The 23180-nt window shown below is 48.6% G+C and overlaps 1 protein-coding gene across 3 annotated transcripts in view; it reads right to left on the bottom strand.

The window, feature by feature from the left end:
• The window catches only part of MTMR1 (myotubularin related protein 1), a 98644-nt gene extending 76241 nt beyond the window's left edge, over positions 1 to 22403 (bottom strand). For 2 of the 3 annotated variants that reach the window (XM_040404768.1, XM_040404767.1), the window contains exons 1-2: positions 22100 to 22403; positions 790 to 895 (exon numbers count right to left, since the gene is read on the bottom strand). In XM_040404768.1, the coding sequence (XP_040260702.1) occupies positions 790 to 895; positions 22100 to 22239 (246 nt within the window). In that variant the 5' untranslated portion in view covers positions 22240 to 22403. The remainder of the gene's footprint in view (positions 1 to 789; positions 896 to 22099) is intronic. The other variant, XM_040404769.1, reaches the window with a different exon arrangement.
• Between the last annotated feature and the right edge of the window lie 777 nt (positions 22404 to 23180).

Here is a 23180-nt window from a genome sequence, read left to right on the forward strand (position 1 = left end):
TTTAGTCTTTCCAGATGATTTCTTTGGTGTTTTTGCTACCTACAACAATAAAGCAAAAATAACACCTAAAATTTATTAGGAGAGGATACATCTCACCAATAGTAGAGTCAAGCTTCCCTGCTCCTCAGGACCAATACCGGGCTTGTGGGCCTCGAGGGCTCCAGGGGGTCGGCGCGTCCTGCATAGCACTGTGTGCACACAAGACTGGCTGCCTACTCCTGCTGCCGATTTATAAAACGTGCCTCGGCTCCTTTTAATCCCTAGGCCCAAAAATGCCTAATCCAATGACCGAGGATGCCCACACCTCTTCCGGCCCGAGCTCCTCAGGTACCTCCTATCCGGAGGACAGGAAACCTGAAGTGTGGTGGGGGTGTGAACCATTTTCTCTCTTCAGGTTTCCTGTCCTGGATGGGAGGTCCTAGTCGCATGGGTGCCGTCATGGGTGAGGGAAAATGTGCTTCCTGAATGTCACAGGTGTCTAGTCATTTTACTGTATTTTTTGCACAGACCTAAAAGCCCATAGAACTGCTTCATAGTACTTCTGTGGGCTTCCGATTTGTGCATCCGCGCCGTGTCTTGCGGACTGAAGACCCATTCAAGTCAATGGCTTGGACGGCCTACGATCATATGAATGAGCCCTTAACAAGGGTTTACATGAACAGTTCACCGGATCTGTGGAGTCACAAAGTTTCAGAGGACATTTTCCTATTATTGGAAAACCCCCTAATAATGAGGTCTGAGACGCAACACGTACAATATTTTGGTGGGCTCCACCTTATTCGCACTCACCCTGTAATCTCGAGAAACATTTTCGGGGGGCACTGAACCGGAAATCTGACTGGATATTGTGGCTGCAATCAGCTGCTTGCACCATTCAACGTGTGATCCAGTAGGACTGCAAGAAAGAAGACAGACACATGTAATAAGCCACGATTTCACAAAGTCACGGGTTATTATTCCGCAGCACCCCCACTCCCCGACACCAAGACAGAAGAACCAGTAAGGGTGAAAGGAAACAAAATTTCCCATCAGGCTCTCTCTTATTCATAGTGAAAATAGCGCTGCAGTCCAGTCTATTCTATTCTTGCCACCAAAAATAACCAAAAAGCTCAAGAGAAACCCAAGACGCACATGTGAACAGAGCCCAAGATATGGCAGAACATCAGAGTATATCATCCCCTTATTCTCCCCTCTCAAGAGAGATCCTCTGGTCAGAAAGTGGTTACACAGAGAGTCTCTCCAACTTGAGGACCTGTCTTGTATTAAACAGACAGTCCTTAGATTTGTATAAGCACTGTGTAATGCTTCATTTCCCCTGTGGTGGCGCTGGAGGGAAAATGTAACACTTACTGCTAGGTTTTTCCACAGGTAATAGCTGATCGCTGGGGATCCGAGCAGGGTGACACTTTGAAATCCAGTAGCGGACTGGACATATACCCTACAGGGAAATTTCCAGGTGGGCTGATGTTCGGGGGGGGGGGGGGGGGGGGGGGGGAGCGGTGGCGGGTTTGAAGGGGTGGCCTGCCCGAGGCCTCCTAACAGCCGTTGGCCAGGTAGGAAACAGTCTGATGATCTCAGCACTAATTAATGCTAGGAGCATCAGGTAGTCATCTACCTGGCGGTGGCCGCAGGTCCTCCTCCTGAATTCAACGGTGTTAGGCTACTTTCACACTGCCGTTTCTGGGTCCGCTTGTAAGATCTGTTTCAAGGCTCTCACAAGCGGCCCAAAACGGATCAGTTTAGCCCCAATGCATTCTGAACGGATAAGGATCCGCTCAGAATGCATCAGTTTGGCTCCGTTCCGCCTCCATTCCGCTCTGGAGGCGGAAACTAAAACACTGCTTGCAGCGTTTTGGTGTCCGTCTGACGATGCGGAGCCAAACGGATCCGTCCTGACTTACAATGTAAGTCAACGGGGACGGATTCGTTTTCACTGACACAATATGGTGCAAATGAAAACGGATCCATCCCCCATTGACTTTCAATGTAAGTCAGGACAGATCCGTTTTGACTTAGACATTTTTTTGAAAGAATAATGCAAACGGATCCGTTCTGAATGGATACAAGCTTTTGCATTATCGGTGCGGATCCGTCTGTGCAGATACAAGATGTATCCGCACCGAACGCAGGTGTGAAAGTAGCCTTACCATCCTTGGTGTGGTGATAGGGCAGTTATTCATGCTGCACTGTAGTATTTGGTTCTGCTGGGGCGATATTTTGTGCTGCACAATGGTACTGCTAGCCCCTCCTCCTTCCGTTGTCCCTGCCTACTTATAGCTTGTGTTGCCCCGCCTTCTATCAATTTGGACTCTCCTACAATATGGGGCCACTATTAAGGTTTTTTTATTTTTCTAGGGCTACTTTAAGTTCCCAGTCTGCCCCTGTTGCGATCAGCTAATTGTCAAGGGATCCTTCTAATAAGTAAGGATTGCCCAAAGCGGAGAACTCCTTTAACGGCTTCTGGCACATGGTCCATGCCATTAGGATGTTGATTTATGTGGGGAGGGCTGGAAGGGCAGTGCTCCAGACTAAAAAAAATACCTAGTAGCCATTGGCTCCTGAACTCAGAAATTTAGGAGCCAAATTAAATTTTTAGTCGCCAAATCGAAACCGAATCAGAATTCTGGTATCGTGACAACGCTACGCTGATCAGATCGGCATAGGGTTGTTTCAATACCAAAATTTTGATTCGCTTTCATCACCATAAAAAAAAGTATTGCGATACTCAATACCACACACAAAAAAAAAAAAAAACACACACAAAAAAGCCGCATTTTATGAAACGTTCGGCCCATAATAGAACAGTCCTTATACTATTTTTTGGGGTGGCAAGGTGTAAAAAAAATAGCAAATCGCATGGTTTTTAGTTATTTATGTCTGTTACGGCGCTCACCACATAGGAGATATTTTTTAATAATTCAATAGTTTGGACTTGTCGGACGCAGCGCTATGTAATATGTTTATTTATTGTTTATATATGCATCAGACTGATCAGACAAAAGAGAAAACCGTAGCATGCTACGGTTTTATCTCCGGCGAAAAAAACTGAAGACTTGCCTGAATGCCGGATCCGGCATTTTTCCCCATAGGAATGGATTAGTGCCAGATCCGGCATTCAAAATACCGGATCCGTCCTTCCGGTCTGCGCATGTGTAAAAATTTGAAAAAAGATACAAGACGGATCCGCCTGTCCGCATGACAAGCGGACAGACGGATCCGCATCCGGATGCGTCTCACAAATGCTTTCAGTCACATCCAGATCGGTGGATCCGGCAGGCAGTTCCGATGACGGAACTGCTTGCCGGATCACACTGCCGCAAGTGTGAAAGTAGCCTTAGTGTAGCCTTTGTTTTTTTTTTACTTAGTATTAGCCCCCTTAGGGGCTGGAACCCTTGTCCTATTCACCCTTAGGCCCCTTTCACATGGGCGAGATTTCTGCGTGGGTGCAATGCGCGAGGTGAGCGCATTGCACCCGCACTGAATCCGGACCCATTTACTTCTATGGGGCTGTGCACATGAGTGGTGATTTTCACGCATCACTTGTGCGTTGCGTGAAAATCGCATGTTGTGCGTTTTTCACGCAACGCAGGCCCCATAGAAGTTAATGGGGCTGCGTGAAAATCGCAAGCATCCGCAAGCGAGGATGAGGTGCGATTTTCACGCACGGTTGCTAGGATGAAAGTCTATTCACTGTGTTATTTTCCCTTATAACATGGTTATAAGGGAAAATAATAGCATTCTTTAATACAGAATGCTTAGTAGTAGGTCAATTGAGGGTTAAAAAAAATAATAAAAATAATGAACTCACCTCCTCCAATTGATCGCGTAGCTGCCGGTCTCCTGTTCTTTCTTCAGGACCTGTGGTGACATCACTGTGTTCATCACATGATCCATCACCATCACATGATAATGGACCATGTGATGAGCTCAGTGACGTCACCACAGGTCCTGAAGAAAGAACAGGAGACCGGCAGCTGCGCGATCAATTGGAGGAGGTGAATAAATTTTTTATTTATTTCTTTTTTAACCCTCATTGGCACTGCGCCACCAATGTTTATTATACTGGGGTGTTGGGGGGTGGGGGGGCGCACTGCGCCACCAATGAAGATAACTGACCTGTTAATACAAATACAGGAGGCGGGTGCCGGAATCAAATAGCCGGCACCCGACCTCTATGACAGGGACCTGCGATCCGCTGCAGTTAACCCCTCATGTACCGCACCTGAAGGGTTAACTGCCGCTGATCGCAGCTCCCCGTCATAGAGGTCGGGTGTCGGCTATTTGATTCCGGCACCTACCTCCTGTATTTGTATTAACAGGTCAGTTATCTTCATTGGTGGCGCAGTGGCTACGGCCCCTCCCCCCCTATTGGCGGCGGCAGCAGCACAGGGGGAGGGAGAGACTCCTTCTCCACTGCGCTGCTGAGAAGAACATCGGCGGCGGGGCAGAGAACTATCATATCTCCTGTGCCCCGCCGCTGTATTCAACTGCAGAGCTGTGGGTCTAGTCGCAAATGGCGACAAGACTAAAAAGTCTTGTCGCCATTTGTAAATTCTAAGTCGCATTGGCGACCATTTTGGTCGCCATCTGGAGCCCTGAAGTGGGTTGATAGGATCAGTATCTGAGATGAAGCCTGTACTTCTGAGACTTGGGTGTTCCTCCTCTACTAGTCTATACATAGAAACATAGAATGTGCCCAATATACTGAATACTATGGATAGCCCCTGGCCCTATCTTATATGAAGGATGGCCTTATGCCTATCCCATGCATGCTTAAACTCCTTCACTGTATTTGCAGCTACCACTTCTGCAGGAAGGCTACTCCATGCATCCACTACTCTCTCAGTAAAGTAATACTTCCTGATATTACTTTTAAACCTTTGCCCCTCTAATTTAAAACTATGTCCTCTTGTAGCAGTTTTTCTTCTTTTAAATATTCTCTCCTCTTTTACCTTGTTGATTCCCTTTATGTATTTAAAAGTTTCTATCATATCCCCTCTATCTCGTCTTTCTTCCAAGCTATACATGTTAAGGTCCTTTAATACTGTCACAGGATCCAGGCCTTATGTGCACTGTAGGCATCTACTACGCTTGGGTCAGATTTTCATGGATTTACTCATCTGGACTGCTGACAATATTCACCATGGATCCCACTATTTTTTTATTTTTTTTTGTCAAAGTAAAAAAGTTTCAGTCCAACACCTCCATGCAGGTCAGAGGGTGGCCAGAAGGTAGTGGTGGAGGACTCGGGATGGGACTAGTCAAGAACATGAACCTCTGAAATATTTTGGCCTTGGGATATTCTGTGCAAAACTAAAATTCTATTTTAACAAAAACTAAAGTAAAAGACCTAAATCCCACGACCTTTCCATTAATCTCCGCCATTTTCTGATCAATATGGCACCATAGAACATTTTCCGTGTGTGGGTTAGAGAAGCTCTTGCCAACCCTGCTTAGTCTGGAAGGACTAGAGCTGTAAGGGCTAATGGAAAAACTATCAGTGCGACTCATGGAGAAGACTTTAAGCCTCCAGTTTTAAAATGGGGTTTGGACAAGTGAATGTTGTAGAAACTTTCCTTGTCAGAAGTAATCAGGACGGTCCTAGGAAAGAAATAGCTCATGTTCGAATTAGTCCATCGCTCAATGAATATGACCTTTACAGGAAAGAAGAGAAGAAATTAAACTGGAAAAGGAGAGATCCAAGTAGGAATGAGCTCACGGGCACTGAAGACCTCCGATGTTAAAGGTTATATCCACCTAGGGCTCAGCCAGTTCATCTGTTACCGTTCTATTCCATCTGAAATGGCAAAATGTGGCAACTCCTAGGCAGACCTATGTGATTCCATGGTAACAGACAACAAACAAGCCCCGTGTAGTCTGATCCCATAGTCATACATACATCATTCTGGACCGACTTCTCTTTTATCATAAAAGGGTTATCCCGGAAATGATAATGATGGCTTAATCTCAGGATAGGTCACCATTATCACATCTCACTGGAGCTCTGGTGGGCGATGCAGGCTCCCGGTAGCTTTCCAAGGACAGCGCCGTACACTGTATAGTGGCAGTGCTTGGTACTACAGCTCAGTCCCATTGACTTAAATGGGGCTGAGCTGCAACTGGGCCATGTGACCGATGTACAGGAATGTCACTGGCCTAGGAAGAGGCTGCAGTGCTCAAGGCCTCTTCTAACAGCTGATCGGTGGGGGTCCTGGGGGTCACATCCCCGCAGATGTGAAACTGATAATTAGGCTTCGGATCATAGAGTGCCACGGCACTCCTCTTCAGTGATTACCCACGGCGCCGTCTCCAGTGTTGCAGTAGTGCAGTGTAATTACACTGAACAGGAGAAGAAGCTGTAATTACACTGCACCACCGCTATAAAGTAGACAACAGGTAAACACTAAAGAGGACGCAGTGCTCACACAAGCAGCTCAGCCGATCGGCGGAGGTGCAAGGTGTCGGACCACCACCAATTTGATTCTGATGCACACGGAGTCATTTCAGTTTTTTTTTTCAGACCCATTGAAGTGAATGGTTTCCGCATACGGGCTGCAAAACAAACAAAAAAAAAACGGGATAGACACAGAAAGAAAATACGGTCGGGTGCATGAGCCCTTTTGCTGTGTTTTTTTTTTTTACACTTTCCCAAAGACCAGGGGGGCACAACCTGCAGCCCACAGGCCGCATGCGGTGCTCCGGGCAGAAACACAGCTGATCACACGATCACCTGTGTTTCTACCCAGCAGGACAGGTCCCCGGCTGTCAGAGACAGCGGAGAAGCCGAGGAGAAGGCAGAAGCAGTGTGTATCAGCGCTTCTGCCTTCTCCTCACACAGGTGAGCGGCGCGCTGTGCAGTTTAGACCTGGCGATCGCCTGGTGTCAGGGGCAGAGGACTGCAGAGCCTCACCAGCTCTGTCTTGTACAAAGCCCCGCCTAGGAGGCTAGTTTTCCCTGTAACTGAGGCTCCTTTGGATGCTCCAGTTACAGTGGAAATGCTCCGATGCTCTCCTTTGCCCTGCGCTAGATCGCTTTAGTGCTGCCCTAGCCAGTAAAACGGCCGCCCTAGCTGCCACGCTGCCCTAGCCGTTTTACTGGCTAAGGCAGCACTAAAGCCCGCCCATCAGTGCCGGTGACGTCACCAGGCTTCTTGGCAGCCCCATGGAGAGCCCGGTACGTCACCGGATCTCCAAAAAATGCCTTTGCCCTGCACGATTTAGCGCAGGGCAAAGGAGAGCATCGGAGCATGAACTGCTCCGATGCTCAAGTCAGGGGGGCTGCCTGGGTGAAAATGGAGATATGTCCGGGTTCAGCTCTGAACCCGGACAACCCCTTTAAAAATAATTGGAAAAAACAATAAAAAGGGAAACAAAAGTGCAAAAAAAAAAAAAGTCAGTGTCCCACTGGGGTCTTTTAAAGACCTCTTGGGGACACATAGTGCTGCAAAAATATATTTAAAAAAATTTAAAAAAAGAAATAGCAAAAAGATGTAAAATAAATAAATAAAATACAAGTAAAAGAAAACTATAAAAAGGAAAAGGTGCAAAATAAAATTATTCACTGTCATATTATGTGGCAAAAATATATTTTAAAAATAAATAACGTGATGATAAAAAAATAATAATAAAAATACAAAATAAATAAAATACAAATAAAAAAGGGAAAGAAAGGAAAATGTGCAAAATAAAAAAAGTCAGTGTCCCCCAAAGGTCTTTTTGTAGCAGAAATATATTAAAAAAATAAGTGAAATACATAAAAAAAAACGCCCACACCAACCAAAACCATTACAATTATCACCCCATTCATGTGAAACTATACATATTGTATAATAAAACGATCCAACACATATAGGGAACTAATTATAATAATTTGCATATTTAAATAATAAGTTATAGTTTGAATAAAAAGGACAAATTTTTTTTAAAATTATATTATAATATATACCGTATATTAAAAAGCCTTGTGTTATGTAATAAAAAGCTGCAAAAGTTATTTTGGTAGTCCAAAAAAATAAGTGTTTGAACCACGTGCACTAAATCACAAAAAAAATAGATTTTTGTACTTACCGTAAAATCCTTTTCTAGTTGGATGCATTGGGGGACACAGCACCATGGGTATATGCCCAGCTGCCACTAGGAGGCTGCCACTAGAAAGGAAAAAAAAGTGTTGGCTGCACCCAGATGGGCTATACCCTCTGCACAGACACTAAACTAACCACTTGGTACTAAAGCAGTAGGAGCACCAAAATCCAGAGCGAAAAGTGAAGCCAACATGTCCTAAACCAGAAAGAAGACCATTATCAAAGAGTCCCGGGAAACCCGGTAAACCTGAACAAAGAGAAAACAACAAGGGTGGGATTTGTGTCTCTTGAAACACCTCTGCATGGAGTGACCACTCGGCCAGGTAGAGACGTTAGCGACTGAGAAAGTTGGCTGCCCAATTGTTGACTCTGGGGATGTGGACAGCGGAGAGACCGGGAACGTGTCTCTCTGCCCACCGCAGGATGCGAGAGGCTTTCTTCAGGACCACCATGCTTCTGGTGCCCCCCTGATAGTTCAAATAAGCCACCGCAGTGGAGTTGTCCGTCTGAATCCGGACAGGATGACAGTGGAAGAGGGAAGTCCAACAGGAGAGAGCTAGGAAAATGGCCCTGAGCTCCAAGATATTGATCTGCAGGGAGCTGTCCCGTATCGACCACTGACCCTGGGCTGTGAGAGACCCGAAGACTTCCCCCCAACCTGCCAGGCTGGCATCAGTGGAGATCACCTGCTAACGGGAGATAAGGAAGGATCTGCCAAGGGAGACGGTTCAGGAGTTCAGCCACCAACTCAAGTCCTGGCGGACCTGAGGAGAAAAGCGGATCGGGCATTAGAGGCCTTACGGAGACTTGTTCCACCGGGCAAGAATTGAGAGCTGAAGGGACCGGGTGTGGAATTGGGCATAAGGAATTGCCTCAAAGGCTGCAACCATCCGGCCCTGAACGCACATGCACGCCCTGATGGACAGAGGAGACGGCTCGCGAAGACGAGCCACCCCTGACTGGAGGGCCACTGCCTTGTCCTGGGAAAGGAACACTCATCAGAGGCATGTGTCGAAGACCATGCCCAGGAAATCCATCCTCTGGCTGGGAACAAGGGAGGACTTGGAGTGGTTCACCAGCCACCCGAACTGGGATAGCACGGACAGGGTGATGTGAAGGCAGGACAGGTTGTCCTCCCGGGACGAAGCCTTCGCCAGAAGATCGTCCAGGTAGGGTATTACTGCAACTCCTCTGGCACGGAGAAGTGCGACGAGGGGAGCCAACACCTTTGTAAAGACCTTCGGGGCAGACGCCAGGCCGAAGGGCAATACCACGAATTGAAAATGTAGAGAACCTACCGTGAAGCAAAGGTACCTCTGATGAGACAGAGCTATGGGGACATGCAGTTAAGCATCCCGGATGTCGATGGATGACAGAAACTTGCCTACCTCAAGGGAAGCAATCACTGACTTGAGGGACTCCATGCGAAAGTGACGGACATGGACGAAATAATTGAGCGCGTTCAGATCCAAAATGGGGCAAAGAGTACCGTCCTTCTTGGGAACAGTGAAGAGGTTCGAGTAAAACCCCTGAAAACGTTCCAAGGTCGGGACAGGAACAATCACTCCATGCGCGTGAAGGGAATGAATGGCCTGAAAAAAAGCGGCCGCCCGGGAGGGTGACCTGGGCGGTGACGATTGGAAGAACAGACCTGTGGGAAGGGCGGAGAAATCTATTTTGCATCTGGAGGAAACTACCTCCAGGACCCAGGCGTCGTCCACGCTTGCGCTCCAGTGATCCTGAAAGGAGAGAAAACGACCCCCCGCTTGGGGGGTCGACTCGAACGGGGGGAAAACCGTCATGCAGATGATGGCTTTAAAGACTGGAGTTTGGAAGGCTTAGGGCGGGCGTCCCAGGAGGGCCTTGCCTTGAAGGAAGGATAAATAGTCTTTTTGTCCTGACGGGAGGCGGAATCCCGAAAGGAGCGAAAAAGCTGTGATCGCGAATCAGACATAGGACGGCGGGAACTTTTCCCACCCGTGGCCTCAGAAATAGGCTCCTACAAACGCTTCCCAAAAAGCCTACCACCCAGGAAGAGGAGTGATATGAGCGCCTTTTTGGAGGCGGCATCCGCCGCCCAGGCACGAAGCTAGACCGTGTGGCAGATGGCAACAGAGTTAGCGGCCGCCCTGCTAGTGCAGCGGGCCGATTCCAGGGAAACATCACAAAGATACCGGGATGCCTGGAGAAGATAAGAGGCAAGGAGATGGAGCTCCCCCGAGTAGAATCCAGGGGCAAGGACTGAACCAGCTGTTAGGCCCAGACCACACAGGCCTTTGCCACCCAAGACGCAGCAAAGGCAGGATGGAAAGCGGAACCTGCTGCCACGAATGCAGACGTGGACAAGGAGTTTATCTTCTTGTCCGACGGATCAGACAAGGAAGCCGCGTCGGCCAAAGGAACGGTGGTGGCCTTAGCAAGACGGGCCACCTGTGGGTCTACCTGAGGAAGGACAGACCACATAGTAATGGACTCCTCGAAGTAGGACATCCAAACTCTTCGAAGGCTGGAGACGCCTATCCGGGTGACGCCACTCCTTGGCCAGCAGTGCGTCGAGATCCGCATGGTTAGGGAAAACCAAAGCCGAGTGCCTAGAATGGCGGAATGATACGGATTACTGAGGCAAGAAGGAGGGGTCTTCCTGCACGTGGAGAGTGGCCCTAACTGCCCTGATGAGATCCTGCATGGCTGCAGACAGGGCAGTGCTCTGCTCTGATCTGGAATCTGAGTCAGAGGTGTCCCCCGAGGTGGCGGAAGGTGCAGCAGGGGAGGATTCGTTGCCAGCCTCAGACCTGTCCTGGGAGTGACCCGAGAAGGAGCGGGACATAGTTGTGACAACCCGAGGTCGTTTGCAGGACCTGGTGTCTGAACGTGAGCGTGCCCCGTCTGCGGAGGGGTCCCTAGGAGGGGCAGAGGCGGCCGCAAGTTGGGCAAGCAGGCGGTCCAGCGACTCTACCATGGATTGGGAGAGTGTCGGGCAAGGTTCCCTATGGCTTCGGACAGGGGAGAGGCCCATTCAGAAGGGACCGACAAAGAAGGGGTGGACAGGGAGTCCTGAGAGGGCCTGGGGACAAGGCACTGCGCACTGACAGGGTCAGGCTGACCACAGGGCAACTTTTTATTGCAATGGGTGCACGTAATATACGTGGCGACCCTGAGGGGGGGGGGGGGAAAGGGTAAACTCCCTGGGCCCCCCGAATATCCCAACCCCTGGCCAGAAGAAGGGAACTAACCCAGGAGACCCCATGGGGCAGCGACACAGGGGAGAGTACGTACCATCCGACATCTTCAGGCGCTGCAGGGTCACCCCTTCGGCAAACTCGCACTTACGTGGGATTGCCGACATGCCACTGCGGATGCAGTAATGGGGGACAAGGTGACAGGTGAGGTACAATAGTACGTGCCTGCAGGGGGTGCTACTAAAGTGGAGTCCACAATGAAGCCCCATCCTGCAGCAGGCAGAGGCCTTTGAAAGAAAAAAAAAGAAAAAAAAGAGAACATAAAAAAGCAGCAAGACCTGCAATAAAAACAGAGCAGGTCATGTCTGCCTCCTAGGGACACTAGACTAAAACTGGTTAGTTTAGTGTCTGTGCAGAGAGTATAGCCCATCTGGGTGGACCCAACACTTTTCCTTTCTAGTATCAGCCTCCTAGTGTCAGCTGGACATATACCCATGGTGCTGTGTCCTCCAATGCCATTCATGAGAAAAGTGACTGGCCATTAAAGGGTTAACCAATAAGTGCTTTCCCGGCTAGTAAGGCCTCATACACACAACCGTACCTTTTCTTTTGGTCCGCAGGACACCAGCCATGTGTGTTCTGCATTTTGCTGTCCGCATCTTCTGCGGCCCCGTTGAAGTGAATGGGTCCACATCCAAGCCACATAAAAAAAATTTGGCTCAGTTGCGGACTAAAACAATGGCCGTGTGGGTGAGCCTTCAGGGAAAGTGCTTACTGGTTATTGCAGGTCACCTACAGTATATCTTGGGTGCAGGAGGCGGTAAGAACCAGTGAGCGCCGTCTTCTGCAGTGAGTAGGAAACGTCGTCACTTAACCACCTCCGGACCGCTGTACGCACAGACGCGTCCTGGAGGTGGTTGTTTCATTCCGAGTGGACGCGCTGGCGCGTCCTCTCGCGAGACGCGAGATTTCGGTCTCAGCCGGCCCGCGCATGCGCATCGCGGGCCGGCAAAAGTTCGAGGAGAATTGCATCAGCAACCTGCCAGCCAATGATCGTCGCTGGCAGGTTGCTGATTTTTAAAAAATCCAATCCAAAGTCATATAACAGATCATATTAGTAAATATGATCTGTTATATGGCTTCTCTGCTCCTGTGCTGGTCCTTTTCGTCGGTTGGATCCAGCACAGGAGCAGACTGAACTGTGAGTACACCAAACACTACACCTTAGCCCCAGATCACCCCCCTGCACCCCAATTAACCCTTTGATCACCCCTTTGATCGCCCCTGTCAATCACTAGTGAAAGGAAAAAAAGTGATCAGTGTAAACTGTCAGGTTTTAGGGATAGTTTAGGCCCCTTGGTTAGGTAGTTAGCGTCAGTTAGCGCCCAGCCCACCGCAGTCACTTTTATTCGCTGATTAGCGTATCGCTAATCAGCATTTGTACTTTTACAGTATCTGTAAGTGATCAAAACTGATCACGGTCAGATCTATAATAGTATTAGTGTCACTTTAGTTCGCCCTCCACCCAAAACGCAGTGTTTGCCCGATCAGGCCTGATCGGTCGCCCACACGTGCGTTCACCCACACCCGCCCCACCGCAGTGACAAAAAATATATATTTTTTGATCACTGCACATTCACTTTACACGCACTGCGGCGATAAAAAAATCAGTTTTGATATTTTTTATCAACCGCAGTGGCCTCCGGTACTTCGCTAGCCTCCCCTTTGTAAGACAGGTTTGCTTTTTTTCTTGGGTAGTCTCAGGGAATACCCCTAAATTTAGTAGTCCAAAATGTCAAACAGGGGGTATTCTTCTGAAGAGGCCTACAGGATTCTGACCCAGTCGGATGAGGAGTGGGAACCCTCATCTGACGAATCTAGCGGGTCAGAATATGAACCTGTGGAAAGCATTGGCTCTCTGACCCAAAGTTCGGACGAGGAGGTGGAGGTCCCTGGCAGCACCAGGCGTACCCGGCCCCGTGTCGCTAGACCACAGGTTACGCAGGATCCGCTTCAAGAGCAGCAGAGTGGGGCTGTCGCTGCCGGATCACGTGGTGAGGCATACACCAGCAGCGCAGCCCTTCCTGGACCTAGTACCAGCACTGCCGTACAACATGGTGAAGTAGCGAGCACCAGAAGGGCAGTTGAAGCTGGTACGGTGGCACGTGCAGTAGTTACCCCGTCGCAGCCACCGCACAGACAGGCCCGTAGACCCCCTAGAGTCCCTGAGGTGCTGGCAAACCCTGATTGGCAGTCACCAACTTCAGCCGCACCAGTAGTTCCCCCTTTCACCGCCCAGTCTGGAGTTCGGGTTGAGACGGCTCAAATCGGTTCGGCCCTGGGATTTTTTGAGCTGTTCTTGACTGCGGAGCTCTTGGACTTAGTCGTGGCAGAGACCAACCAGTATGCCACACAATTTATAACCGCAAACCCGGAAAGCTATTATGCCCAGCCTTACCGGTGGAAACCAGTCCAAGTTTCCGAACTTAAAATTTTTCTGGGCCTTCTCCTCAACATGGGCCTGACAAAAAAACATGAATTGCGGTCATATTGGTCCACGAACCCAATTCATCACATGCCCATGTTCTCTGCTGCTATGTCCAGGACACGATTTGAGATCATCCTGCGTTTTCTGCATTTTAGCGACAACACCACCTCCCGTCCCAGAGGCCACCCAGCTTTTGACCGGCTCCACAAAATTCGGCCCCTCATAGACCATTTCAACCAGAAATTTGCAGATTTGTATACCCCCGAGCAAAACATCTGCGTAGACGAGTCCCTAATACATTTTACCGGGCGCCTTGGCTTCAAACAATACATCCCAAGCAAGCGTGCCCGGTATGGGGTCAAATTGTATAAGCTCTGTGAAAGGGCCACAGGCTATACCCACTAATTTCGGATCTATGAGGGAAAAGATCAGACCCTGGAGCCGGTCGGTTGCCCTGACTACCTGGGGAGCAGTGGGAAGACAGTCTGGGACTTGGTGTCACCCTTATTCGGCAAGGGGTACCATCTTTATGTGGACAATTTTTACACAAGTGTGGCCCTCTTTAGGCATTTGTTTCTAGAACGGATTTGCGCCTGTGGCACCGCGCGAACTAGTCGCGTGGGCTTCCCCCAACGGCTTGTAACCACCCGTCTTGCAAGGGGGGAGAGGGCTGCCTTGTGTAACGAAGAACTGCTCGCGGTGAAATGGAGAGACAAGCGTGACGTTTACATGCTCTCCTCCATTCACGCAGACACGACAATCCAAATTGAAAGGGCAACCCGTGTCATTGAAAAGCCCCTCTGTGTCCACGACTATAATGCGCTCATGGGAGGGGTGGACTTCAATGACCAGATGTTGGCTCCCTATTTAGTTTCCCGCAGAACCAGACGCTGGTATAAGAAGGTGTCTGTATATTTAATTCAATTGGCGCTGTACAATAGTTTTGTTCTCTACAGTAAGGCTGGGAGAACAGGATCCTTCCTCAAATTCCAGGAAGAGATCATCGCGAACCTCCTTTACCCAGGAGGTTCCGTGGCCCCATCCACCAGTGTAGTTAGCCGTCTACACGAGCGACATTTCCCCAGTGTCGTTGCTGGTACCTCAACCCAACCGCCACCCCGAAAAAAATGTCGTGTCTGTAGCAGGAGTGGAATAAGGCGTGACACCCGCTATTTCTGTCCTGACTGCCCTGACCACCCTGCCCTATGCTTAGGTGAGTGTTTCCGGAAGTACCACACACAGGTACACCTAGCATAGGGATTGCATCTCACAGGACAGGCACACAGGGCTATTAGGGCCCATTTACTCACAGCTGCTGCAAACCTCTCCTTTCACCTGGGATAAAGTGCATAACGTACTTCGCCACATCTTTGGGCGATTTGCGCTTTGCACATTGTCCCATGGGGAAGGAGAGGTTTGTTCTATAAAGGTAAAAAAAACTAAACAAAAAAAAAAATTACCGGTAAGTAAAAAAGTTTAAAAAGTTTAAAAAAAGTTAATATGTTCTGTTCTAAAGTTAATAAAGTTATTGCTTTGCGGCCTGGTTTTTTCTTTTTTGTTTTGTTTTTTTTACCTTCCAGGTGGACCAACCGATCGACTAGCTGCAGCACTGATGTGCATTCGGACAGAAGCATTGCGCTGCTGTCAGATTACACGCAAGTCGGTGTATGCGGCGCTGCAAGACGAGATTTCTCCTCTGCAGTAAAAGATATGTTTGCCGAGGCATATGAGCTGAGGAGGTGGCGGTGTTCATATACTTTGGCAAACACTTTGTATATATAAAAAAAAAAATCCCGGCAATGATTTATTCATCCACATCGATTGATGTGAATGGAGAAATCTGGTTTGCCAGGGCATACGAGCTGAAGTGGGTATGGATGTTGGGCGGAGCTCCTATGTCCTGGCAGACGCCTTTCCCCTCCTTTTTCTTTTTTTGGCAGAGATTTTTTCATCCACATTGATCGATGCGAATGAAGAAATCTGTGCCGTTCATTTTTTTCTTTCAGCCCAGAGGCTGAACGGAAAAAAAAAATCTCATTACCTGTATGCTCAATATAAGGAGAATAGCAGAAACTCCTAATGCTGGCCATACATGTAATGATTGCGGAGACCCTCAAATGCCAGGGCAGTACAAACACCCCACAAATGACCCCATTTTGGAAAGAAGACACCCCAAGGTATTCGCTGAGGGGCATATTGAGTCCATGAAAGATTGAAATTTTTGTCCCAAGTTAGCGGAAAGGGAGACTTTGTGAGAACAAAATCAAAAAAATCAATTTCCGCTAACTTGTGCCAAAAATTTTTTTTTTCTATGAACTCGCCATGCCCCTCATTGAATACCTTGGGGTGTCTTCTTTCCAAAATGGGGTCACATGTGGGGTATTTATACTGCCCTGGCATTTTAGGGGCCCCAAAGTGTGAGAAGAAGTCTGGTATCCAAATGTCTAAAAATGCCCTCCTAAAAGGAATTTGGGCACCTTTGCCCACCTAGGCTGCAAAAAAGTGTCACACATCTGGTATCTCTGTATTCAGGAGAAGTTGAGGAATGTGTTTTGGGGTGTCTTTTTACATATACCCATGCTGGGTGAGATAAATATCTTGGTCAAATGCCAACTTTGTATAAAAAAAATGGGAAAAGTTGTCTTTTGCCAAGATATTTCTCTCACCCAGCATGGGTATATGTAAAATGACACCACAAAACACATTCCCAACCTTCTCCCGAGTACGGAGATACCAGATGTGTGACACTTTTTTGCAGCCTAGGTGGGCAAAGGGGCCCACATTCCAAAGAGCACCTTTCGGATTTCACAGGTCATTTACCTACTTACCACACATTAGGGCCCCTGGAAAATGCCAGGGCAGTATAACTACCCCACAAGTGACCCCATTTTGGAAAGAAGACACCCCAAGGTATTCCGTGAGGGGCATGGCAAGTTCCTAGAATTTTTTATTTTTTGTCACAAGTTAGTGGAAAATGATGATTTTTTATTTTTTTATTTTTTTCATACAAAGTCTCATATTCCACTAACTTGTGACAAAAAATAAAAACTTCCATGAACTCACTATGCCCATCAGCGAATACCTTGGGGTCTCTTCTTTCCAAAATGGGGTCACTTGTGGGGTAGTTATACTGCCCTGGCATTCTAGGGGCCCAAATGTGTGGTAAGGAGTTTGAAATCAAATTCAGTAAAAAATGACCTGTGAAATCCGAAAGGTGCTCTTTGGAATATGGGCCCCTTTGCCCACCTAGGCTGCAAAAAAGTGTCACACATCTGGTATCTCCGTACTCAGGAGAAGGTGGGGAATGTGTTTTGGGGTGTCATTTTACATATACCCATGCTGGGTGAGAGAAATATCTTGGCAAAAGACAACTTTTCCCATTTTTTTATACAAAGTTGGCATTTGACCAAGATATTTATCTCACCCAGCATGGGTATATGTAAAAAGACACCCCAAAACACATTCCTCAACTTCTCCTGAATACAGAGATACCAGATGTGTGACACTTTTTTGCAGCCTAGGTGGGCAAAGGGGCCCATATTCCAAAGAGCACCTTTCGGATTTCACAGGTCATTTTTTACTGAATTTGATTTCAAACTCCTTACCACACATTTTGGCCCCTAGAATGCCAGGGCAGTATAACTACCCCACAAGTGACCCCATTTTGGAAAGAAGAGACCCCAAGGTATTTCGTGATGGGCATAGTGAGTTCATAGAACTTTTTATTTTTTGTCACAAGTTAGTGGAATATGAGACTTTGTAAGAAAAAAAAAAAAAAAATCATCATTTTCCGCTAACTTGTGACAAAAAATAAAAAGTTCTATGAACTCACTATGCCCATCAGCGAATACCTTAGGGTGTGAACTTTTCGAAATGGGGTCATTTGTGGGGTGTTTGTACTGTCTGGGCATTGTAGAACCTCAGGAAACATGACAGGTGCTCAGAAAGTCAGAGCTGCTTCAAAAAGCGGAAATTCACATTTTTGTACCATAGTTTGTAAACGCTATAACTTTTACCCAAACCATTTTTTTTTTTACCCAAACATTTTTTTTTTATCAAAGACATGTAGAACAATAAATTTAGAGCAAAATTTATATATGGATGTCGTTTTTTTTGCAAAATTTTACAACTGAAAGTAAAAAATGTCATTTTTTTGCAAAAAAATCGTTAAATTTCGATTAATAACAAAAAAAGTAAAAATGTCAGCAGCAATGAAATACCACCAAATGAAAGCTCTATTAGTGAGAAGAAAAGGAGGTAAAATTCATTTGGGTGGTAAGTTGCATGACCGAGCAATAAACGGTGAAAGTAGTGTAGGTCAGAAGTGTAAAAAGTGGCCTGGTCTTTCAGGGTGTTTAAGCACTGGGGGCTGAGGTGGTTAAAGAGGACCTTTCACCGATTCTTACCCTATGAACTAACTATACAGATATGTAGAGCGGCGCCCGGGGATCTCACTGCACTTACTATTATCCCCGGGCGCCGCTCCGTTCTCCTGCTATGCCCTCCGGTATCTCCGTTCCCTAAGTTATGTTAGGCGGAGATACCAGTCCCTAAGTTATGGTAGGCGGAGTCTGCCCTAGCGCTGGCCAATCGCAGCGCAGAGCTCACAGCCTGGGAGGTTATTTTCTCCCAGGCTGTGAGCTCTGCAATGGGATTGGCCAGCGCTAGGGCAGACTCCGCCTACCATAACTTAGGGAACGGAGATACCGGAGGGCATAGCAGGAGAACGGAGCGGCGCCCGGGGATAATAGTAAGTGCAGAGAGAGCCCCGGGGGCCGCTGCATATGTCTGTATAGTTCAGTGGTCAGCAACCCGCGGCTCTTTTGAACCTTTGCCGCGGCTCAGGCATGGGCATGAGCAGTGTGTGTGCGGCATGAGCAGTGTGTGTGCGGCGGCGGCGGCTGGGCAGGCACTGAGATGAGCGCTTCCATTGTGGAAGCGAAGCGCTCATCTCCATAGTGATCTGTTTGCATCGCCGTCCTCAGGACAGCGATACAAACAGAAGGCTGTGCGGATGAGCAGGGCAGGGAGGTGTGTCCCTTTCCTGTTCCTCTGATAGGCTGCCGGCACTACTAGGGCGGCAGCCTATCAGAGGCCGGCGTAGGCGGCGCGATGACTTCATCGCGCCACCTGAGCCGTACAGCGCTGGAGTCGGGACACAGGCCGGAAGAGGCCTGCATCACATCGCTCCAAAGAGGTAAGTATAAGTGTTAATTATTATTTTTTTTAACTGCCAGTCTGGCACATAATGGTATTATACTGGCACATGATTGGAGAATTTGGGGGGGCCCCTGGAATTACTGGCACATGATTGGGGGGGGGGGTCTGGTATTACTACTGGCACATGATTGGGGGGGTCTGGTATTACTACTGGCACATGATTGGGTGGGGGGTCTGGTATTACTACTGGCACATGATTGGGTGGGGGGTCTGGTATTACTACTGGCACATGATTGGGTGGGTCTGGTATTACTACTGGCACATGATTGGGGGGGTCTGGTATTACTACTGGCACATGATTGGGGAGGTCTGGTATTACTGGCACATGATTGGAGGGGGGTCTGGTATTACTGGCACATGATTGGAGGGGGGTCTAGTATTACTGGCACATGATTGGAGGGGGTTTGGTATTACTGGCACATGATTGGAGGGGGTCTGGTATTACTGGCACATGATTGGAGGGGGGTCTGGTATTACTGGCACATGATTGGAGGGGGGTCTGGTATTACTGGCACATGATTGGAGGGGGTTTGGTATTACTGGCACATGATTGGAGGGGGATCTGGTATTACTGGCACATGATTGGAGGGGGATCTGGTATTACTGGCACATGATTGGAGGGGGTCTGGTATTACTGGCACATGATTGGAGGGGGGTCTGGTATTACTGGCACATGATTGGAGGGGGGTCTAGTATTACTGGCACATGATTGGAGGGGGGTTTGGTATTACTGGCACATGATTGGAGGGGATCTGGTATTACTGGCACATGATTGGAGGGGGTCTGGTATTACTGGCACATGATTGGAGGGGGTCTGGTATTACTGGCACATGATTGGAGGGGGTCTGGTATTACTGGCACATGATTGGGGGGGTCTGGTATTACTGGCACATGATTGGGGGTGGTCTGGTAAAGGTAAATTAAATATTTTAATTAGCTATTAATTTGCAAAAATATATTTTACATTGTTAAGTGAAAAAGTCCTTTTTTTCTTCAGATTGACAGCTGACTGCGCGATCCTGTATATAGCATTAAGGTAAGAAACAATATATGCAGTGTTATATTTGTTTTAAATGTCGCAATGGTTTTGCGGCTCCCAGTTTTTTTTTTCCTTCGGAAACGGGTCCAAGTGGCTCTTTATGTCTTAAAGGTTGCAGACCCCTGGTATAGTTAGTTCATAGGGTAAGAATCGGTGAAAGGTCCTCTTTAAAGGGGTCTCCCAGTTGAAATGATTTTTAACAAGTTCCTGCAGCATGGCTCGTGATACAGAATATTCCTACTTTCCTGCTCCGTGCTGCTCTCGCGGTCTGCATCCTCCTGGCTCGGAGCACCTCTCCAGCAAATGACGGACTTTAGCGGTGACACGTTACTTGTGGCCACATCACCACTGAGGCCAGTCACTGGCTGGAGAGGTACAAGTGACTATGCCCATAGCCAGCCGGATGTAAACAGCGCCAGAACCCGAAGATGGAGACAGCGGGAGCGGCAGGGATCTTCTGTGTCAGGCCCATGCTGCAGGAACGTGTTAAAAATCATTTTTTAGGCTACTTTCACACTAGCGTTGTTACTGGATCTGGCAGGAATCAGCAAAAACGCTTCCGTTACTGATAATACAACCGTCTGCATCCGTTATATCATCTTTAACATAGCCAAGACGGATCCGTCCTGAACACCATTGAAAGTCAGTGGGGGACGGATCCATTCTCTATTGTGGCAGAGAAAACTGATCCGTCCCATTGACTTGCATTGGGGGTAATGACGGATCAACAAAGGAAACAAGGAATCGCTCGTTTGTCGGCTGATTTGCATATTTTATCAGGATGAAATATGTACAATTATCGCCAGCACATCTCACCGTGTAATCAGGAATGTGCCGCCGATAATCGACAGAAGTGAATGAGGGAGGAATGACTGTGGTAGCGATCATTCCTCCCCAGTCACTTTGCATTAGGGCTTGTTCACACGACTGTGCCGTGTTTTGCCATCCGCAAAACACGAATGCCGGTCGTGTGTCTTCCGCAATTTTCTGAACGGAACAGGAGGCCCATTATAGAAATGGAACAGAGCGACGGATGCGGCTCATGTGCTGTCCGCATCTTTTGCGGCCCCATTGAAGTGAATGGGTTCGGACCAAAACCACGGTCGTGTGAACGAGCCCTTAGCCTGTGTAATAAGCCGAGGCAAACAATTGCCGATTAACTTTTTTTTGCGGCCCCTTGAAATAGAGCGATGCGACAATGCGGCCCCCAGACCAAACAAGGTTGCGCTCCGCTGACGTAGACTGTTTTATAGGAAGAAAAAGCCATGTGAGTAAAAATCACCCCCCCCCCCCCCCCCGCAAATTGCAGATCCGCAAAAAACAAAAACAAAACGGATGACGTCCGTATGGCATCAGTTTTTTTCTGCGGATCCGTTATATTTTTGCGGATCCATTGTAATAATGCCTATCCTTGTCCGCAAACTAGAAAAAAATAGGACATGTACTATTTTTTTTTACGGGGCTATGGAACGGACATACTGATGCGGACAGCATACGGTGTGCTGTCCGTATTTTTTGTGGACCCATTGAAATGAATGGGTCCGCATCCTATCCGCCAAAAAAAACGGAACGGACAAGGAAACAAAATACAGTCGTGTGCATGAGGCATTAAAGCGAAAAAATAAAAAAAAACGTAAGCCTTCCCACTGATACACAGCGAGGGGGATGACAGTGGCACCCACCGCGGAGTTCTATGGGCAGAGGATTTAGGAGGAGCCCCGCACAGGTTTGGGGGGCACCCATCACCACTAGTGTTCGGCGTCGGATTATCAGAGAATCCCGTTATGGATTCGGCTACAACGGACATAACGGAATTCTTCGTTAACCCTAACACATGGAGTATAGGGCTATGTTCACACCGGCCGCAGTCCCGCTCTCAGATCAGCACCATTGAATGGACTGCTGCCGTCTGGGAAACCGCATGTAAAAAAATCCTCAGTGTGAACATGCCCTCAGAAGAGTCACCCTATGTATCGGAAGGTGACACAGCAGGTGACATTGTCATAGAGAAGTCGCACATCTGGGACATTTCCCCAGACAAGAGTCGCGCCTTACCCCTGGACCGCAGAGCTGACACTCTATCCCCCCCGTACCTGTCGAGGGTCTCCACGCTGGCCTGCCGGGAGCCGGGCAGTGACGGCGGAGCCGCGGGTCGCGGAGGCTTCCTAGCGGCAGATGCTCCGGCGGTGCCGCCTCCTCCGCTCGCCGTCTCCAGCCCCGGCACTTTATCCATGGCTCTCCCCTTCCTCCCCGGATGCTCGGGATGCAGCTGAGCCGCTTATCGCACAGGAAGGGCCGGATTGGAGGCCTCGCTTCCTGCCGGCTTCCTGCTGTGATGGAGAAGATTCTCTCTGACGTCCCCGCTGTCACCCTGCACGGACCGGCATGCACCGCGGCAGCGACCCACAATGCACCGCGGCGGCCAGACTGCTGGACCCGGAGCCCACAATGCACCGCGGCGGCCAGACTGCTGGACCCGGAGCCCACAATGCACCGCGGCGGCCAGACTGCTGCTGGGACCCGGAGCCCACAATGCACCGCGGCGCCCGCCGGCTTCTAGTGCGGAGCGGGAGGCTCTGCGGGCAGAAAACGGCTGCGGCTACAAGGCGACATTTGATGCTATTTACTTCAAAGGTGTCGCAATGCAACAGGCCCCTTGTTGCAAGGTTTGCAGAAATATCCCACTTGGATAGATTTCTGCGACTGTCCCATAGCAACACTAATGAAATGTATTACATGAAATGTCCCCATGTAGCCGGACCCTAAGGCTGGGTTCAGACCTGAGCGTATTCGATATGCGCTGTTTACAGGCGTTTTTATCGGGCATATTTTGGGGCGTTTTTGTATTTTGGAAAGTTCTTGCTATTGACCACAGAGGTGTACAATGAAAAACAGAGGTGTTACGTGCGACAATACGCCCCAAAAAAGCTCCTGTACTTCTTGGGGTGTAGGGCGTTTTTACAGCGCGTTCGTACGCGCTGTAAAACGCTCAGGTGAGAACCATGCCCATAGGGAAACATTGGTTTTTGCCTGTTGAGCGTTTTACAGCGCGTAGGAATGCGCTGTAAAACGCTCAGGTGAGAACCATGCCCATAGGGAAACATTGGTTTTTGCCTGTTGAGCGTTTTACAGCGCGTAGGAATGCGCTGTAAAACGCTCAGGTGAGAACCCAGC

The sequence above is a fragment of the Bufo bufo genome, chromosome 8, assembly GCF_905171765.1.
Source record: "Bufo bufo chromosome 8, aBufBuf1.1, whole genome shotgun sequence".
NCBI classification, from domain to species: Eukaryota; Metazoa; Chordata; class Amphibia; order Anura; family Bufonidae; genus Bufo; species Bufo bufo.